At 39.4% G+C, this 16,813-nt stretch overlaps 1 protein-coding gene across 2 annotated transcripts in view; it reads right to left on the bottom strand.

Annotated features, from left to right (window-relative positions):
• Positions 1–308: 308 nt before the first annotated feature.
• unc5a (unc-5 netrin receptor A) overlaps positions 309–16,813 on the bottom strand; it is a 353,822-nt gene continuing 337,317 nt past the window's right edge. For both annotated transcript variants that reach the window (XM_078411523.1, XM_078411522.1), the window contains 2 exons: positions 2,773–2,951; positions 309–882 (listed from right to left, as the gene is read on the bottom strand). In XM_078411523.1, the coding sequence (XP_078267649.1) occupies positions 717–882; positions 2,773–2,951 (345 nt within the window). In that variant the 3' untranslated portion in view covers positions 309–716. The remainder of the gene's footprint in view (positions 883–2,772; positions 2,952–16,813) is intronic.

Genomic DNA, 16,813 nt, shown 5'->3' on the forward strand with positions numbered 1-16,813 from the left:
ATATTATTTTCAACGTCACCACCTTGACAATAGCCTCGAATGAATTACCTACAGAACTTCAATTTTAAATTTCCGTACTAAATGTTGTACTATTTATCTTTGCACTGTGGACTTGATTGTATTCATGTATAGTCTTTATCTTACCTGAATAGCATGCAAATGAAAGCTTTTCACTGTATCTTGGTACACGTAACAACAACAATAATAATAATAATAATAATAATAATAATAATAATAATAATAATAATAATAATAATAATAATAATAATAATAATAATACAAATAAATAAACTATTATGCATTGTTTCTATTATCAATCTTAGGAATCTTGAGGGCAATTCCAACCTAGTGACAGTTTATTATTTTATCAACATAAAAGAGATTAAATCTAGGGTCTTCCTTCCTTGTTCTATGCTAAAAAATGTGGTATAATTATCCAATGAACCACTTAGGGCCAGCCAAACATTAATTATTTTGAAGCCCTTTCCGGAATTAGTGAACTTAATACAAAATCCATTTCCATCATCAATGTCCATTCACAAAAGTAGCAAATCTACATAGAAGCCTTAATCCATTGAAAATAGATTGATCTTGTTTAAGCTTAACCGCTTACCGCTTAAGCGAGAGTTACCGCTTAACGACACTTCAGTTGCATCTGAATATGTTTTCCCTTAAAATTGATGTTCACAATTTGTCAGTAACGTATTGAAGCTACCTCAGCACTCTGCCTCTGACACCACAAAAATCATTGGCTCTTGCTTGCCCATTTCCGCCATGATCATAGCAAGATGGTTCAGGTTGCCATGATGCAAATGCTGAGCTTCCCATAAGTCCAGAATCACGGAGGTAGGACTAGCTTTAGAGGCAAAATAATTGAGATACCTGTTAAAATACAAACAAAAAACAGATATGCTTCAGAATGGTTTTATTTTCTAATTCATGAGCCTCTTAATTTAGAAAATTATTTACCTTTGCAATAAGGTGGATATATTTTACCTTTCGTGACTTTGGTGTCTAACAATCAAATCAGGCCAAAGGTTACTTTGAGCAGAATCAAGTAAGATATGCCTGCTGCCCGGATTTGCTTTACAATCCCTCTCACTCCATGCGTACTTCCACGTATGGTATCGCCATTCAATGCCCACAGAGCAACAGTGAGACTTCATTTGCAACCACATCGCTGATCTGCTTTGGATGACTGGACTGAACCATCAATGGGCCATGCATATTTGAATGAAAACCGGGTATATGTTTCATGCTGAGCAAAAGATAAATTGCTAGTACATTTCAGCAGTTCAAGCAGCCACTGTGCAGGCAACAATTTGGTCAACGTGTAGGATCAAGTCTCTGTATTCAAAGCCATTTCTAATGGGTCTTAATACTGCCATTGTGCCACATTGTCCATGTCTTGTTGCTCCAGGTGGGTGATACAGAGAGAGGATGTAGATGGAAGATTGCAATTAATGCAATAGTCTTTGATTTCTGTTGCTGATTATTTTCTTTGGAGCAATTCAAACACACAAAACAATAAAAAAGCAACACTTCTATAAATGTAATAGCCGAGGGTACCTAAATATACTTTAATGGATGAATGTTTCAAAGTATCTTGGAAATTAATTATACTTAGCAACATTTAGGACAGGGTCATTGCTTCATCAAGATAAGGCAGTATTTTTCATGCCATGAAAAGGCAAACATACCAATAAAACTAAATATCAATGGGATTTAAATGAGAAGTCATTAGGAAGTAAAAATACAATGATACTTCAAAATCAGAAAGATGCACATGCCTGGATTAATTGGCAGCTTAAGATACACCAATTATTCTAATCAAGCATCAGTAATGGGACTTTAAAATTGCCAAGCACAACCTTGTTTTGAGAAGTGGCTGAATCAACATTGAATAGGTTGGATTAAAAATGTTTTAATATAAATTCTAGAAAGACGATATTATTGGTGTAAACTGTTAAAATGCCCACAGGACTGCAACACGATCTTGTGATTCTAAATGTTACGGTTAGATTCTCATTATTGGCACTTCAGCCTGTTAATAGGAAAGTCTTTTCTTTTGGTTTCCATTGATAAAATCGAAGTATTTCAGAAGACAAATACACAAACAGTCCCGTGAGTTGGAGCGCAGGAGGAAGAATCACTTTATAAGCATATTTGTATAACATAAAATAGAAGTGTTGTTTGGATATTATGTATTGTGTGGTATTTTGGGGCTATACCGAATAATCATGGTACATAAATTGAAATCAAAAATAAAATCTTAATAGTTTGATTTGATGCATTGAGGTACTAAGGAGGAGTGGATAAATACTTGCAAGACCATCTTTCTGCTTATAATCACTTGTTTAGCTTAGGATAATTAGTGTAATGCAGATGGTATCCAGCTGTTCCCACCCTCCCCTCCTGCATTACTATTTTTCCTGATCTTAATATTCCCCATGTTTTCAATAAAAAATTCAGATATACAAATTGCAGCTAAAGGCATAAGATTGATGTTCTTATCGGTTCCAAAAGCACAAGGCTGATTACTTTCAATTTAGTTGCTTGATGCGAAGAGGACTTTATTTTTAAGTCATCGGGTTATTGGAACGCTCAAACCAGAAAAGGCTACTGAAATAAAGAGGTACTTTTGAAAAGAAACTGAAGCATTGAGAATAAAAAATGCACACATACAAACTCCCATGAGTTTAAATTATAATACCTAGAACAGATAAAATTACAGGAAAAAATTTGCATATGTATAAATTCATTCAAACCCACCTGTCCAATTTCAATTTATATGCCAGCATTCTCCAGTCACTTCCTCTTGAACTTGGAATATCCAGGCTGCTGCAAATCTTCTGCCTGATCAGATAAGGGATTTTGAAAGCACAAGGTCCCGCTAAAGATGTGCCACAGTTATTTGGCTCCATAAACTGAAAGTCAGTTTGCCTTGCATCCTTTTAGAAATTAAAAAAACCCAAGATTAGTGCAACATTTTATAATGGATTTCAGCAATGCAAAGAGCACCCCACCACAGTTGAAATGTTGTAGGTCAAACACAGTGAAAATCTCCTCTTTCTTCTCCTGGTATTTTATTTTTAATTCATTTTTAACATTTTCAGTTTTTATGTCCCAGTTTCAATTCTGTCAAATTTTTATTTTCAATTTTTGCTCTTCACGTTTATATTGGATCTTTTAAAATGGGGGAAATTACCAATTTTACATTTACTGTATTTTGTGCTGAAAATAATTAAGCAAACATTTTACATTATCTTGGTAACAAAAAATTACCCAAAACATTATTCAGTAGCAATAAATGATCATTCTGTACAAACTTCCTAATCTATTGTTTTCAACAATGCACATTAGGTTACTCAATTTCGCCAGTGTTGATTATGGTACCTGAACGCAAAGATAAGATGCATTATTCAAGACTCATTTTCTACAGCGAATAGTTACTTAAGGGTTATCAAAAGCAAAATCAGCAAAAGCAATATAGGATAACGTTAAAAGTAACATTTCAAGATATTAGGAAGCAATCACCAGATATGTATTTGATGGACATTGTTAATGGTAACATAATCAATCAGCAATCATTAATTTACCATACGGTACTTTTCAATAATGACAGTCATATCTAGTTAAAAAATACGGAATAACATTCCACAGTCGTAGCACAAAATCAGGCCATTTGGCCCATCACATCCATGCTGACCATCAAGTACTTATCTGCATTAATCCTGTTTACCATCAATTGATCTGTAGCCTATTATGTCCATGATTAAAGTGCTTTTTCATATGCTTTTTAAATGTTGTCAAAGTGCCTGTCTTTCTAAATTGCACCCACCCTCAAGAATGCTCCTCCAGATCCCTGTTATCAGTGTCATTGTTTAAGGAAGCTCCCCCCCCCCCCCCTCCTATTTTACAAGATAAATTGGCAATGGGCAACAAAACTGGTTTTACCAGATTCACCACTGGGTGGCGCCAGCAATTGCTGCCTCACCAACAGTCTGTCTGTCCTTTCCTTCTTTGTGTTCAAATTGTATGTGTTAAATGTTTGTTTTTAAGATTCTTTAGCTTGTTTTATGTGGGGGGTTGGGGGGGGGGGTTGGGAGAAACTTTTTCTAATCTCTTGCCTCGGCGGAGATGTAATTTTTTTCCCTATCGTATCTCCGTCCGCACGGTGGCCTAACATCGAGGAGTTGGTGGCCTTTGCTGGAGATCGATCGGGAGCTCCATCGCGGGTGCCTGCGCACCTAACATCGCGAAGCTCGCCATCCCTTTGCCAGGGGTCGACCTCGGAGCTCCAACTATAGATTGTTTGCGGACTTGACATCACAGAGCTTGCGGTCTCTGGTCAGAGACCGACTTCAGGAGCTCCGACCCGCATGAGTTTCGATCGCCCCAATGCGGGAGTATCGATTGCCTCGACGCGGGGGCCTTGACCGCCGGCTGCGGGAGCCCCGACGGATGGTTTCATTGCCCCGACCACGGGAGAATAAAGAGGAAGACTGGAATTTTTTGCCTTCCATCACAGTGAGGAATGTAGGGAATCGGCTGTGGTGGATATTTACGTTAACCTTTATGTAGTTGTGTGTCTTGTTGCTTTTTTGCGTATGGCTGTATGGTAATTCGCATAACACCATACCTTAGTTGGTACATGTGACAATAAAAGACCTTTGAAACCTTTGAACATACATTCCGTCTATAAATTCCACAAAAAAATGGTTAATACATTGACGTGCACTACAAAAAATAGAAGACTATTTAGCTTTTGCACCATACCAATAAACCGTTTGAGTTGTTGGCTTGCTGGAGCAAACATCAGCAGAGCCCAATTTTGAAAAACAATTACAAGTTGCCCCTAAGCCTGCTGTGGGACACCCAAATTCAAATCCACCTTTCAGTATAGGGCCAGATCCAGTATAGAGAATGTGCATCACTGTTTGCCATGGGTGAGGTGCTGGAAGACAGGAAGGTGGTTAATATTGCAGCCTTATTTCAGGAGGGCTGCAAAAAAAACCTTGGCAACTATCGACCAGTAGGCCTGACACTGTGGTAATTAAGTTGCTAAAGGTGATACTTTTGGATAAGATTTCCAATATAAGATACAAGAGGTATAAGATGTACATGCATTTTGAAAGGCAGAAATTGATAAGAGAAGGCCAGCATGAATTATTGTGTAGATCGTGTCTCACAAATGTTATTAAGTAGGTTTGGTGGGGTTGTGGAGTTTAGGGTTTTTGGAAGGCTAAACCATGAATTTAGGTGAATTGAGAATATGGAACCTTCAAGGATTGGAGATGATTATGATGCAAGAAAGTATAATTGGTGACAAGATGAATGTGAATGAGATCAATGATAAAATTGGTGATGAAATAATAAAAACATAAAAATGTCGTGCATTTGAATATCATTCTCATCTTAAAGCATAACTAAACCGGATATGGCAACATGGTGATGAGATAGTTATCACATTCATTCAAACTGCCAAGGCTGGCCTGTGAATGTAGCATTTCCTGATACTCTTGGCCATTTTTTTTTTTTTATATTTTTTGTTTTTTTGGAAGTAAGCACATTACATTTTAATGGTTCCTTTTTACAGGTGCCAAGAATTATTAAAACATTATTTGTACAACTTCCTTTTTAAAAAGAAATGAGAAAGAAAGAAGTAGTGAAGAGTAAAGAATAAATTAGTGAGTATCGAGTGAAAAAAAAAAAAATGTGCGAAAGTAAAGCAGAGAGGAGATTCTCCCACGCAACCAATCGATGTTTTCTTAATCAATTTTCAGTCAAACCCCGAATTTTAATTTTATGCTGATATTACACCGCAAGATTCCACAAGGTCAATAAATGGAGACCAACTCGATAAGAATTGGTCTTTTTTTTCTATTAGGAGGAGTCTCATTTCTTCCAAATGTGCTGTTTCCAACATATTACCAATCCACATTTTAAGTGTTGGTGGAATAGACTTTTTCCACAATTTAAGTATGAGTTTTTTCGCTATTATTAAACCTTGGCCATTTAACTGTTAAATCTCATTTTACTAGAGCAGACATCCATGTCATCTCATTCCATCAGTTAAATCAAATGTTTATTTGTAACCAGAGAATGACTCTCAATATGCAGTCAGATGTTTAAAAACTGCAATACAGATGAACTATTAAGATAAAAGTTAAACTTTGCATAGATTGTACCAAATTTAAAAGGGACCTTTTTTATTTTGCAATAAGCTTCAATTTAAAAAGAAATTTACTTGTAAATACAAATTTGTTTTAAGTGTTTAAATGGAATCATTAAACTATAAAGAAATATTAATAGAATGACCAAAAAGGATAAACAGTGGCAAGTGCAGTGGCAAATGGAGTGATGCTTTAGTAAAGATAACGTCCATCACTTTGGACCTCCTGAACTGTGGTGAGTTGGAAGCAACAGAAGAACAGAAAGAAACGCTGAGGCATGAAACAAAAACCTTGTATCTTGTAACTGTCCTCACTGAAAAAGACACCATAAACATTACAGCAATAGTGTCGACTCAAGGCACATAATTAAAGCCACTGAAGAGAAAAAAAACAAGAGAAAAGTGCAAAGGACTAAAAGCCCAAATAATCACCTTGACATATTAGCTTGCACTGCAGGTTCCTAAAAGTGATAGCTACAGAATGAGAGGTGATCACATTGAGGTGCGAGATTTTGAAAGGATATTAGGAATTAAAACAGATAAGATGCAGAATAATATCATGGATAGAATCAGAGTCATAGGGCACAGAAATAGTCCCTTCGGCACAACTCATCCATGTCGAACAAGATGTTGCATCTAAACCACTCCCATTTGCCCACATTTGGCTCATACCACCCATTTTAGTGTCTTCTGAAAAGTTATGAGATATGAGTTATGATGGTCTCATCTATTTTTTCTACATGATCCCTCTATCCTCTCATTTAGTTAGTCCAAAATTCTATTGATCTCAGCCTTGACTACATTCAAGGGGTGAACATCTACAGCCCTAGGTCGTCATCAATTCCACAAACATCTTCATGAATGTTTGATGCTTCATGAATCTCCTCGATGCTTAGTTGATCAAAATTTCATCCTGAAGCAATACTCTTCATGACAATTCCTGAAAATCTCTCTCAGCGTATCATATCAGTGAGATTACTTCTAATTTCCCAAAATTTTTAAAAGTCGACAAGGAAACGTTATTGACCTTTGATCAGAATTTTACTACGTGGGACTGCAATAGTAAGAATGAATTGGCTTTGTAGGAAATACAACATGGAATTCAGAGAGATGGGGGAAAAGATGGAGGTTGGCTTATTTTAATTAGCTATGATTTCATTCAAAGATTGAATATGAATGAGAGACTAAATGGACTCCTCAGGTTTCTGTGTCCTGAAGAATGACTAGGGTTTGTTTATACGAGTGCTTCAAGTCTGAATTGCATGCAGCAGTTAAATAGTGTGAGTTTATGCTGCAAATTCCAACTAATCACTCCCACTGACCTCTTGCTAAACATTTATACTGTTGTGCACATTTTGTACAATAAATATTTCTGAGTTCCTCGAGAGTTATCTACCAATCATTGTACAATTCCCCTGAGCATGTGTTTCTTATTTTTACATGCAGCTCAATTATATTACAACTGACTCTACTTGGTAGAGATAAGTAACCTTTTTACTGAAACTTTCATTAAAAAAATCGAGACAACTTAAAATGAAGAATCAGCATCATCACTTGAAGTCAGTAATAAGGTATCCTGATTTCCAATCGACTGAACATTTTCTGTACATTTAAAATTAAATAAAGGCTTTTTTGACCTTTTACAATATCAATAAATAATGAATGGATTGTCATTGATATTTTTCTTGCTAACTTTGACAAATGGAAAATTATGTACTACAAGCATGTGAATTCCCTTTCAATTCAGAGGAATATCATACAAGCAGATAACTTGCACAGTATTCATGTTATGATTTCATTATTTTATGAACATGAAACCATTGTACTTTCTTCCCCTTTTAATATGAAATATTTCACTGCTTTCCCTAGAATGTTCCACAGTCTTATACAACACCAAATCGGATCATAGTTTTACACAACACCAAATAGGATCATAATTGTAATCCTTTCACAATTGGCACCATGGATGAATGAACATATGGCGAAGCGTGTTAGTAATGCCTTCCAGCAATTGTGCAAAATGTCAGTATGCTCTCATTATCTTAACGATGCTCATCTTCTTTAAACACAATGGAGGTCAAGTGCAGGTTTCCTGGATGCTCTGTATTCCCAGCACAGCACTGATGCACACATTAGCTATTCCTACTCTCAGAGGGAATGAATTGTCTCCAAACTCTGGTTTCAGTTTTCCGGTAAGAAATTATTTTAATAAAAATTTCTCTCTTATGCCTCTGCATCCTTTTTTTTAATGATGGATTAGTGCCAGACACTCAGGCAAGATGCCTCTATAACAAGCCCATGTGCCTCCACCTTTAAATGAACCCATCCCCAAGCTATTGGATACAATCATCAACTAGCACCTGGAATGCCTAACTCCAGTGGAAATGAAATGCCTAATGTTGCAGGAAGAGACGATGAAGCTTGAATAATAGTAAAGTAATTTAGTTAGAAGGTTCACAAACAAATTAATATATAAAACTTCATGGTAGACTACATGCCCCAGGTAGCTATTCCAGGAAATACCTGAGATACTCCCAACTCCTCAAAACAAAATTGACTTGTTGCATTGGAAGTTGTGAGGTAGGTGCAGAAAAGCTTTGGGGATAAAGATAAGCTAAGGGGCAAGTCATAATGTGGAAAAGCGGGAAGTTATCGGCTTTGATTTGAAATAAAGCATTGCATTTTTAAATGGTGAGTGTAAAATGCAGGCTTTAAAAGGGGCCTGGTTGTCCATTCACAAATATCAGTGTAATTTAACAAGCAGGTCAAGCAAACAACTTGTAAGGCAAATGACACTTCAGCCTTTGCTACGAAAGGATTGGAGTTCAAGGGTAAAGACTTCCTACTGTGACTACATAGCATCCTAGCAAAATTGCATCTGGAATATTGTGTGCACATTTGGTCTTCCTAAGGAAAGATACACTTGCAATATCTAGAACACAAAAATATCACCAGCTTAATTTACTGGGGTGGCATATTTTTCTACTGAGGAGTAGTGAACCAAACTGGGCCTAGACTCTCTTGAGTTTAAAGTCGTGATGCAAACACTTTATGGGGCTTGAAAGGGTAGATGTAAATATGTTGTTGGCGTGTCTAGAACCAGAAATCAACATTTTCAAAATTAGAGGTCAATTATTTACAGCCAAACGGCTGAACAGTAATAAGTACAGTATCCTCTTTGACTGGATAACACGCAGTTCACTACATCTCAGCACACATAACAATAATAAACTAAAACTAAATTTCTTTACCTAGAGTGTGACCAATCTTTGGAATTTTATAACACTGAGGAATTGTGGAGGTCCTGTTGCTGAATAGGTTCAAGACTAAGACGAACAACATTTTGAAGGGTTATGGAATGAAGGGATCTGTGGTTATGCAAGAAGTAGCGCTGAAGATAGGTTCAGGTTTAGGTTTATTATTGTGTAGGAAGGTTACACCGTAGATACAAAATACTGGAGTAACTCAGGGGGACAGGCAGCATCTCTCGAGAAAAGGAATAAGTGATGTTTCGGGTCGAGGCCCTTCTTCAGACTCATGAGTCAGAACTCAGTCTGAAGAAGGGCCCCGACCCAAAAGGTCACCTATTCCTTTTCTCCAGAGATGCTGCCTGACCCGCCGAGTTAATCCACCATTTCGTGTCTGTCTTGGGTTTAATATTGTCAGGTCTACTGAGGTACAGTGAAAAGTTTTGTTTTGCATGCTATCCAGTCAGATCAGATAATACTATGCATAAATACAATCAAGTCAAACTCAAGTACAACAGCTAGCGCAAAGGTACAGAGTGCAGAAAATAGTTCTCAGCATAGCAGCACAACACATCCAGGATCAAAGTCCAATGACCGCAGTGGGGTAGAGGTGAATCAGACAGTACTCTAGCTGACCCAAGGACTGTTTAGAAGCCTTATAACAAAGAGGAAGAAGCTGTTCCTGAGTCCTGTGGTGCATGCTTCAAAGCTTCTATACCTTCTGCCTGGCGGAGAAGGGAGAGGGAGGAATGACTGGTGTCGGACAAATCTTTTATTATGTTGGTTAAAGATCAGCCAAGATCTTACTAAATTGTGGCAAAGCTGTGAGGAGCTAAATAACATTCCCCTGCTTTTATTTTGCATTGTAGCGACCATAGGGATTGGTCCTGAAAGAACAAGCCTCCAGACTCGCCATAGCATATACTTAAGACATCCTAGTAATACAATTCGTTAAAGGTGTTTAAAATGCTAAAAAAAAATTGCCCGAGTCCTGTGAAAACAGGCATTGTATTGGATTAAAAATAGAGACAAAAATTAAATTAACTAAAGTATAATAGCAAAATAATAATTTAGTAAACAAAAAAAAACAAAAACAAAGTAACAGCTGTCCCTCATTGCTGCCAGAATATATTGTTTGAAATGAGGATATGTTCAAGTCTTACATATGCCATTTTAAATTGCATTCGTTGAAATAAGACTTAATTATACTCTAACTGCAATTGCCCTGAATCATACACAAATGAAAATTTATTCTGACTTCTGGCCGGCTGAAATTTTGAGTCAAAATTAGTCTGCTGTGTGCTGTGTGATTTGGGCTTAATTTATCTGATCCTGTAAATTGATTTCATATGATTTTTTTTAAAAACAAGCTAATGTTAAAAGATGATGGGGATTAATCTTGACAGTTTATATATATTTTCAAAAATATCACTTTCAACTTTATAGCTTCACCTCTCTGTTCACCTCTCTGGGACTGAACAAGATCAAAAAGAGGAGAAGGGAAAGAAGAATCATGTGCTGCAAGTCAAGAAGACAATAAAAGGGTGTAGTTAAGGTGGATACACTGGAATTTAGAAGGATGAGGGGGGATCTTATTGAAACATATAAGATAATTAGGGGATTGGACACATTAGAGGCAGGAAACATGTTCCCAATGTTGGGGGAGTCCAGAACAAGGGGCCACAGTTTAAGAATAAGGGGTAGGCCATTTAGAACTGAGATGAGGAAGAACTTTTTCAGTCAGAGAGTGGTGAAGGTGTGGAATTCTCTGCCTCAGAAGGCAGTGGAGGCCAGTTCGTTGGATGCTTTCAAGAGAGAGCTGGATAGAGCTCTTAAGGATAGCGGAGTGAGGGGGTATGGGGAGAAGGCAGGAACGGGGTACTGATTGAGAGTGATCAGCCATGATCGCATTGAATGGCGGTGCTGGCTCGAAGGGCTGAATGGCCTACTCCTGCACCTATTGTCTATTGTCTATTGTCTATTGATATCCCCGGAAATCAGGCATGAGTGTACGACGGATGATCAGCACTATGTAATGGTTAGGAAGTAAATGCAGATGCTGGTTTATACTGAAGAGAGATGCAAAATGCTGGAGTAACTCTCGGGTTTTGGGTTGGAACACTTCTTCAGTCTTTACTCCAGAGATGCTATCTGACCCACTGAGTTACTCCAGCATTTTGTGTCTATCTTCACTGTGTAATGGTTTATTGCCTTTACTGAACGCCCAGTTTCAATGGGGCTATGGCTTCCAGTCCTAAACTCTCCCACTAGTGAAAACTTCCTCTCCACATTCACTCTATGCAGGCCTTTCGCTATTCGGTAAGTTTCAATGTGGTCCCCTCTCCAATTAGGATAGACCCTAATTGTGTTTGTTGGAATGCGGAGGCCAGCCCATTTCTTGATCAAACCGGTGACACTGAGGTATGGTCATTCAGGCTGGATAATGTTATCTTGAACATTTTGCAGTCCAACGACAGTCAAGGCTGTTCTGATGAAGACCCTCGTCCTCCTCCGACTTCTGCCAGTACTTAGAAGTCCTTCTGCAGAGTCCCTGCTTTCTCTACACTACATGCCCTTCCATCTTCCTTCATGTCATCTGCATTCATGCCTTCAATTTGCTCATCTAAGTCATTCGTCTACAATGTGAAGAGTAGTGGCCCCAGCACCGACCCCTGCAGAACACTCCTGGTCACTGGCAGTCAACCAGAAAAGGCTCCCTTTATTCCCACACTTTGCCTTCTGCCATGCAGACAATCTTTCTACTGATGCTAGTATCTTCCCTCTAGTACCACGAGCACTCATCTCCTTTAGTAGCCTCACATGTGGCACCTTATCAAAGGTCTGAAAATCCAGGTAAATAACAATCACTGACTTTCCCCTCACATTCGTCAATGTTTTCCTTCATGTTATATACATTTGACATTTCTTCTCAGTGTCAGTGCCTTTGCTCATTATCTTCATAGTTCCACCTAAACTCTGGCTAATGAATCATTTCATTGGACCAATTTGGCCCACCCTTGATCGCAGGATGTCCATAATTGAAATTAAGGGAAGAATTTTAACAATGCTTTTCCTACACACTTGCATGCAGCAAGTAAGGCAAGTGGGCAATCAATAGATTTTTTTCATTGTGGTAACATCTGCTATTGAGGGCATGCAGCGTAGGTTTACTAGGTTAATTCCCGGAATGGCGGGACTATCATAAGTTGAAAGACTGGAGCGACTAGGCTTGTATACACTGGAATTTAGAAGGATGAGAGGAGATCTTATCGAAACGTATAAGATTATTAAGGGGTTGGACACGTTAGAGGCAGGAAACATGTTCCCAATGTTGGGGGAGTCCAGAACAAGGGGCCACAGTTTAAGAATAAGGGGTAGGCCATTTAGAACTGAGATGAGGAAAAACTTTTTCAGTCAGAGAGTTGTGAATCTGTGGAATTCTCTGCCTCAGAAGGCAGTGGAGGCCAATTCTCTGAATGCATTCAAGAGAGAGCTGGATAGAGCTCTTAAGGATAGTGGAGTCAGTGGGTATGGGGAGAAGGCAGGAACGGGGTACTGATTGAGAATGATCAGCCATGATCACATTGAATGGCGGTGCTGGCTCGAAGGGCCGAATGGCCTCCTCCTGAACCTATTGTCTATTGTCTATTGTCTATTATCTGCAGAGCGCTCAGGTCTCAATTTGAAACTCCATCTTGATGCAACTTCAGCCCTGTCACTGGGGACGCATGTGGATTGTTCTGTTTTGGGAATTATCTCCAATAATAGAGCTCAATCTAACTTCCATCAAACCCTGGTAATTTACTGGGGACTCAGGGTAAAATGATGTTCATTGAACTGAGGACTGCCTAAATTTCCTTTCACCTTGCAATGCTGATGGTACTCTAAATGTTAGCAGCTGGCAATTGCTATAAAATGAGATGGACAGAACGTCATTCCACCACGCGGTGGTATAATCCATCCAGCTGTCCAAATGCAAACCAGCCAAACTGATCACACTACTGTGGTTTGACAAAACCTGATATTTGGCACAATTGTAATAATGCATCACTTTCCACTTTAAACATGTCAACACTTTTCAGAGGAAATTGCAGTGGTTTTAAAAAACCCAACCTGTCTCCCCCTTCTGGTATAGTTCTTTCAACGTTAATCAGAAAGCATTCAACTTAAATGGGAGGGAATGCAAGTGGTGGGGGATTGCATAGCTTTGCTGGCACTGTGGTAGGAAATTAGGCACTTCATAAAATGCTTTCCTCTTGGCATGAGCCTTTGTTAATACTACTGCCAAATTGGCTGGAGGTAATCAAAGACCTTGGAGGGGTCGGCTGCTGTTTCTCTACAGAAACAATTAAAAAAATGGAACACACTCTGTATATTCATTTGCAAAATAACTAGTTTTTGCTCAAGGCAACATTCCATGACTAAAATATTTAACATATCATTCTTGCTGACCATTTGCATTATGAAAATAATTTAGTCTACATCTGTGCACAATAGAACATGGGCTGAAAATAAATGGGGCACACATTGCCATCTAGACCTGAGGCTGAACAAACATAGCTTAACCCAGGTCCTCAGTGTGTCTCCATCCACCACTCAGGCCAGGTTTCTAAAGGGGCGGCACAGTGGCGCAGCGGTAGAGTTGCTGCCTCACAGCGAATGCAGCGACGGAGACCCGGGTTCGATCCCGACTACAGGTGCTGTCTGTACGGAGTTTGTACGTTCTCCCCGTGACCTGCATTGGTTTTCTCCGAGATCTTCGGTTTCCTCCCACATTCCAAAGACGTACAGGTTTGTAGGTTAATTGACTTGGTAAATGTAAAATTGTCCCTAGTGGGTATAGGATAGTGTTAATGTACGGGAATCGCTGGTCGGCGTTTCCACACTGTAAACCACATCTGTTTCCACATCTCTAAACTAAACTAAACTAAACTAGCTTGGGGACAAATCCTTTTTTCCACCACATTGGATGGGAACAGTAACGGATGCGACTCCCAGCCTGGGATGTCTCTTGCCTTTGGTTCAGACAAGCTAGGATCTCTGCTCATTGCCAAATGGGAGAAGTACACCAACCTTCTGGCTAGTGGAAGCAAATCATCTCAGAGCCATAGTCAAGGTTTTTTTGGCTTTGATTCCAAAGAAGGTGAAAAGTTATTTTGACTACCTCACAAATCAAGTTTCAAAATCTGTTGGGGTAAGCATCACACTCTTCCCAAAGGGAATTAACGTTGGTCCCTCTTAATGATAAATACCTATATTCAAATAACTAAATCCATCCTTGGGGAAAAATATCCAGCTTGGGTCTGTTCTTTAAATATGCTTGGACTGAAAATTGATCAACACAAGTAAAATGTGATTTCATTTGTTTCTGGTTATATCAAGTCTATTTAAAAATTCAACCGGGCACTGTCATGGACTACGTTTATTCTCACAATGAGATTTCTGCATTAAATATGCACATAATGATGCCAACCTCTTCGGATCGTTCACCTTGTTGTGATGAAGAGGCTATCGTGCCCCCATGATTCCGAGAGCGATGCCGTCGGAAACACTAGCTTCAGGTAGGGCCACCCATGGCGGCAAGGTCGAGGATGAGGGTCCAGACTAAGAACGATCCAACCTACAAGACCTCAACAGCAGACCAGGCGGACAAAGTTATCTTGAACTCAACGGTTGTGAAGGCGGATGAAGGCTGGTTCCCTCGCCGTTGGAATAAGTCGATTGATTTGTGAAGGACCGTGTGCTTCTTGGAATGCAACATCAGGTACACGTTAAACTAACACACGCACAGGCGTCTTCATTCTGTGAGCAGCACAAAACTTCACTCAAGACTTTCGGCGATCGGGGAAGGGCGACGGGAGCAGGCTACGTGATGGCTGTAAGCTCCTAGTCAAGAACCGGCACGGAAGCGGTGAATACTTGATTCAATCGCTCAACTTTGGACTCATAAGCCACCTGAGAGTTCATAAAAACAATGCAACGTAGACCATCATCCTCGACCTTGAGGGATAGCCATGACGACGACGAATGATGCCATACTCAGTGTGTTCCACTTGGTTCTGAACCCCATCTACCCTGAGTCCTCTCTATAGAACAGGTATCTATTATTACTCACTGTCTTACTTTCAGTGCAGTAGAGGAATATACTGCAGTCCTCCCTGAGCAGTTGCTAACCTGATGCTGGGAACACGAACAATGTCTTCCTCCAGTTTACTTGCCTGTTCTCCTTTGGACTGCCCAGCAGTTTTCTCTTACCACTCACAATGCCGATTTCCACCTTAAGCTCGTAATACTTGCTTGATACATTCCTTGCCAATCTCCTGACCTTCATCTCGTGACCTGAAGGTCAGCCCCACATTCCTGTCTCACCAAACCTCAGCCAACTCCCCTACCTGGCTCCATCTTCCTGTCATTCTTCACCCCTCCACAGAACACCAATCACTTGCTGCCCCCTATCTCACCACTCCCCCTATTCTCGTTATACCAGTTTTATCCCTCTCCATTCTTAGTCTGGATGCAGGGTTTTGACCTGAAACATCAACAGTTCCTTTTCCCCCACAGATACTGTTCAAACCGTAGAGGACCACAATGTTCCTCCAGCAGATTGTTTGCGGCCTCAGATTCCAGTAACTGCAGTCACTTGTATCTACAATCATTTATTGACATCCCCAGGCTCACTCCATAACCTTCCTATCACTGACCAGCCCTTGTCTGATTCAACCTTTCTTCAGCCCCTGACTCAGTGACCGTACCACTGACAGCAATTAACTCCTGTTGCAGATACCAAATCTCTGATACCATCCACAACCAGCGATCACCAGCCACACCATCATTGATCAAAACAGTTGTCCCGCATACTATGTCCACCTTCTTCCCCCCAACATTCTGCATCGCACCTATTCTCTCTCCTCTGAAAGCTCCCAGATTGAACTGTTTGTCCATTCAGGTACAGAAGGGTAGCGACCTTACACTGGTATGAAGGCAAATTAGTCATGCCCAACACATTGGGCGATACTAAATTTTGAAACAGCAATCAAGCAAACAAAATGGTCACTGGCATAGCACATAGTGAGGGATTAACAAGCCCCTGCAGCACTAATGACTTTCTTCGATGGAACTTCAGTTTGAATTCTTCATATTCAATTACTAAAGAAATCACAATATTACAATTTGCTAATTAAACATCGGATTCAAACTGTGAGTAATTGCTTCGTCTAATGCAAAATATTCATAAGAATGAATCTCTAGTTAGTGCCCGTGAGTCTCGACAAATGCTGATGGAATAAATGCAATGGGAATATCAAAGCTTAGCTCCTATTGTCCTTATCCTAGATAAAGAAAATTGCAGCACCAATAAAAAAATATTGCCAAGTTATAGTCCCCACCTACC

Source organism: Rhinoraja longicauda, chromosome 14 (assembly GCF_053455715.1).
Source record: "Rhinoraja longicauda isolate Sanriku21f chromosome 14, sRhiLon1.1, whole genome shotgun sequence".
In the NCBI taxonomy this organism is placed as follows: Eukaryota; Metazoa; Chordata; class Chondrichthyes; order Rajiformes; family Arhynchobatidae; genus Rhinoraja; species Rhinoraja longicauda.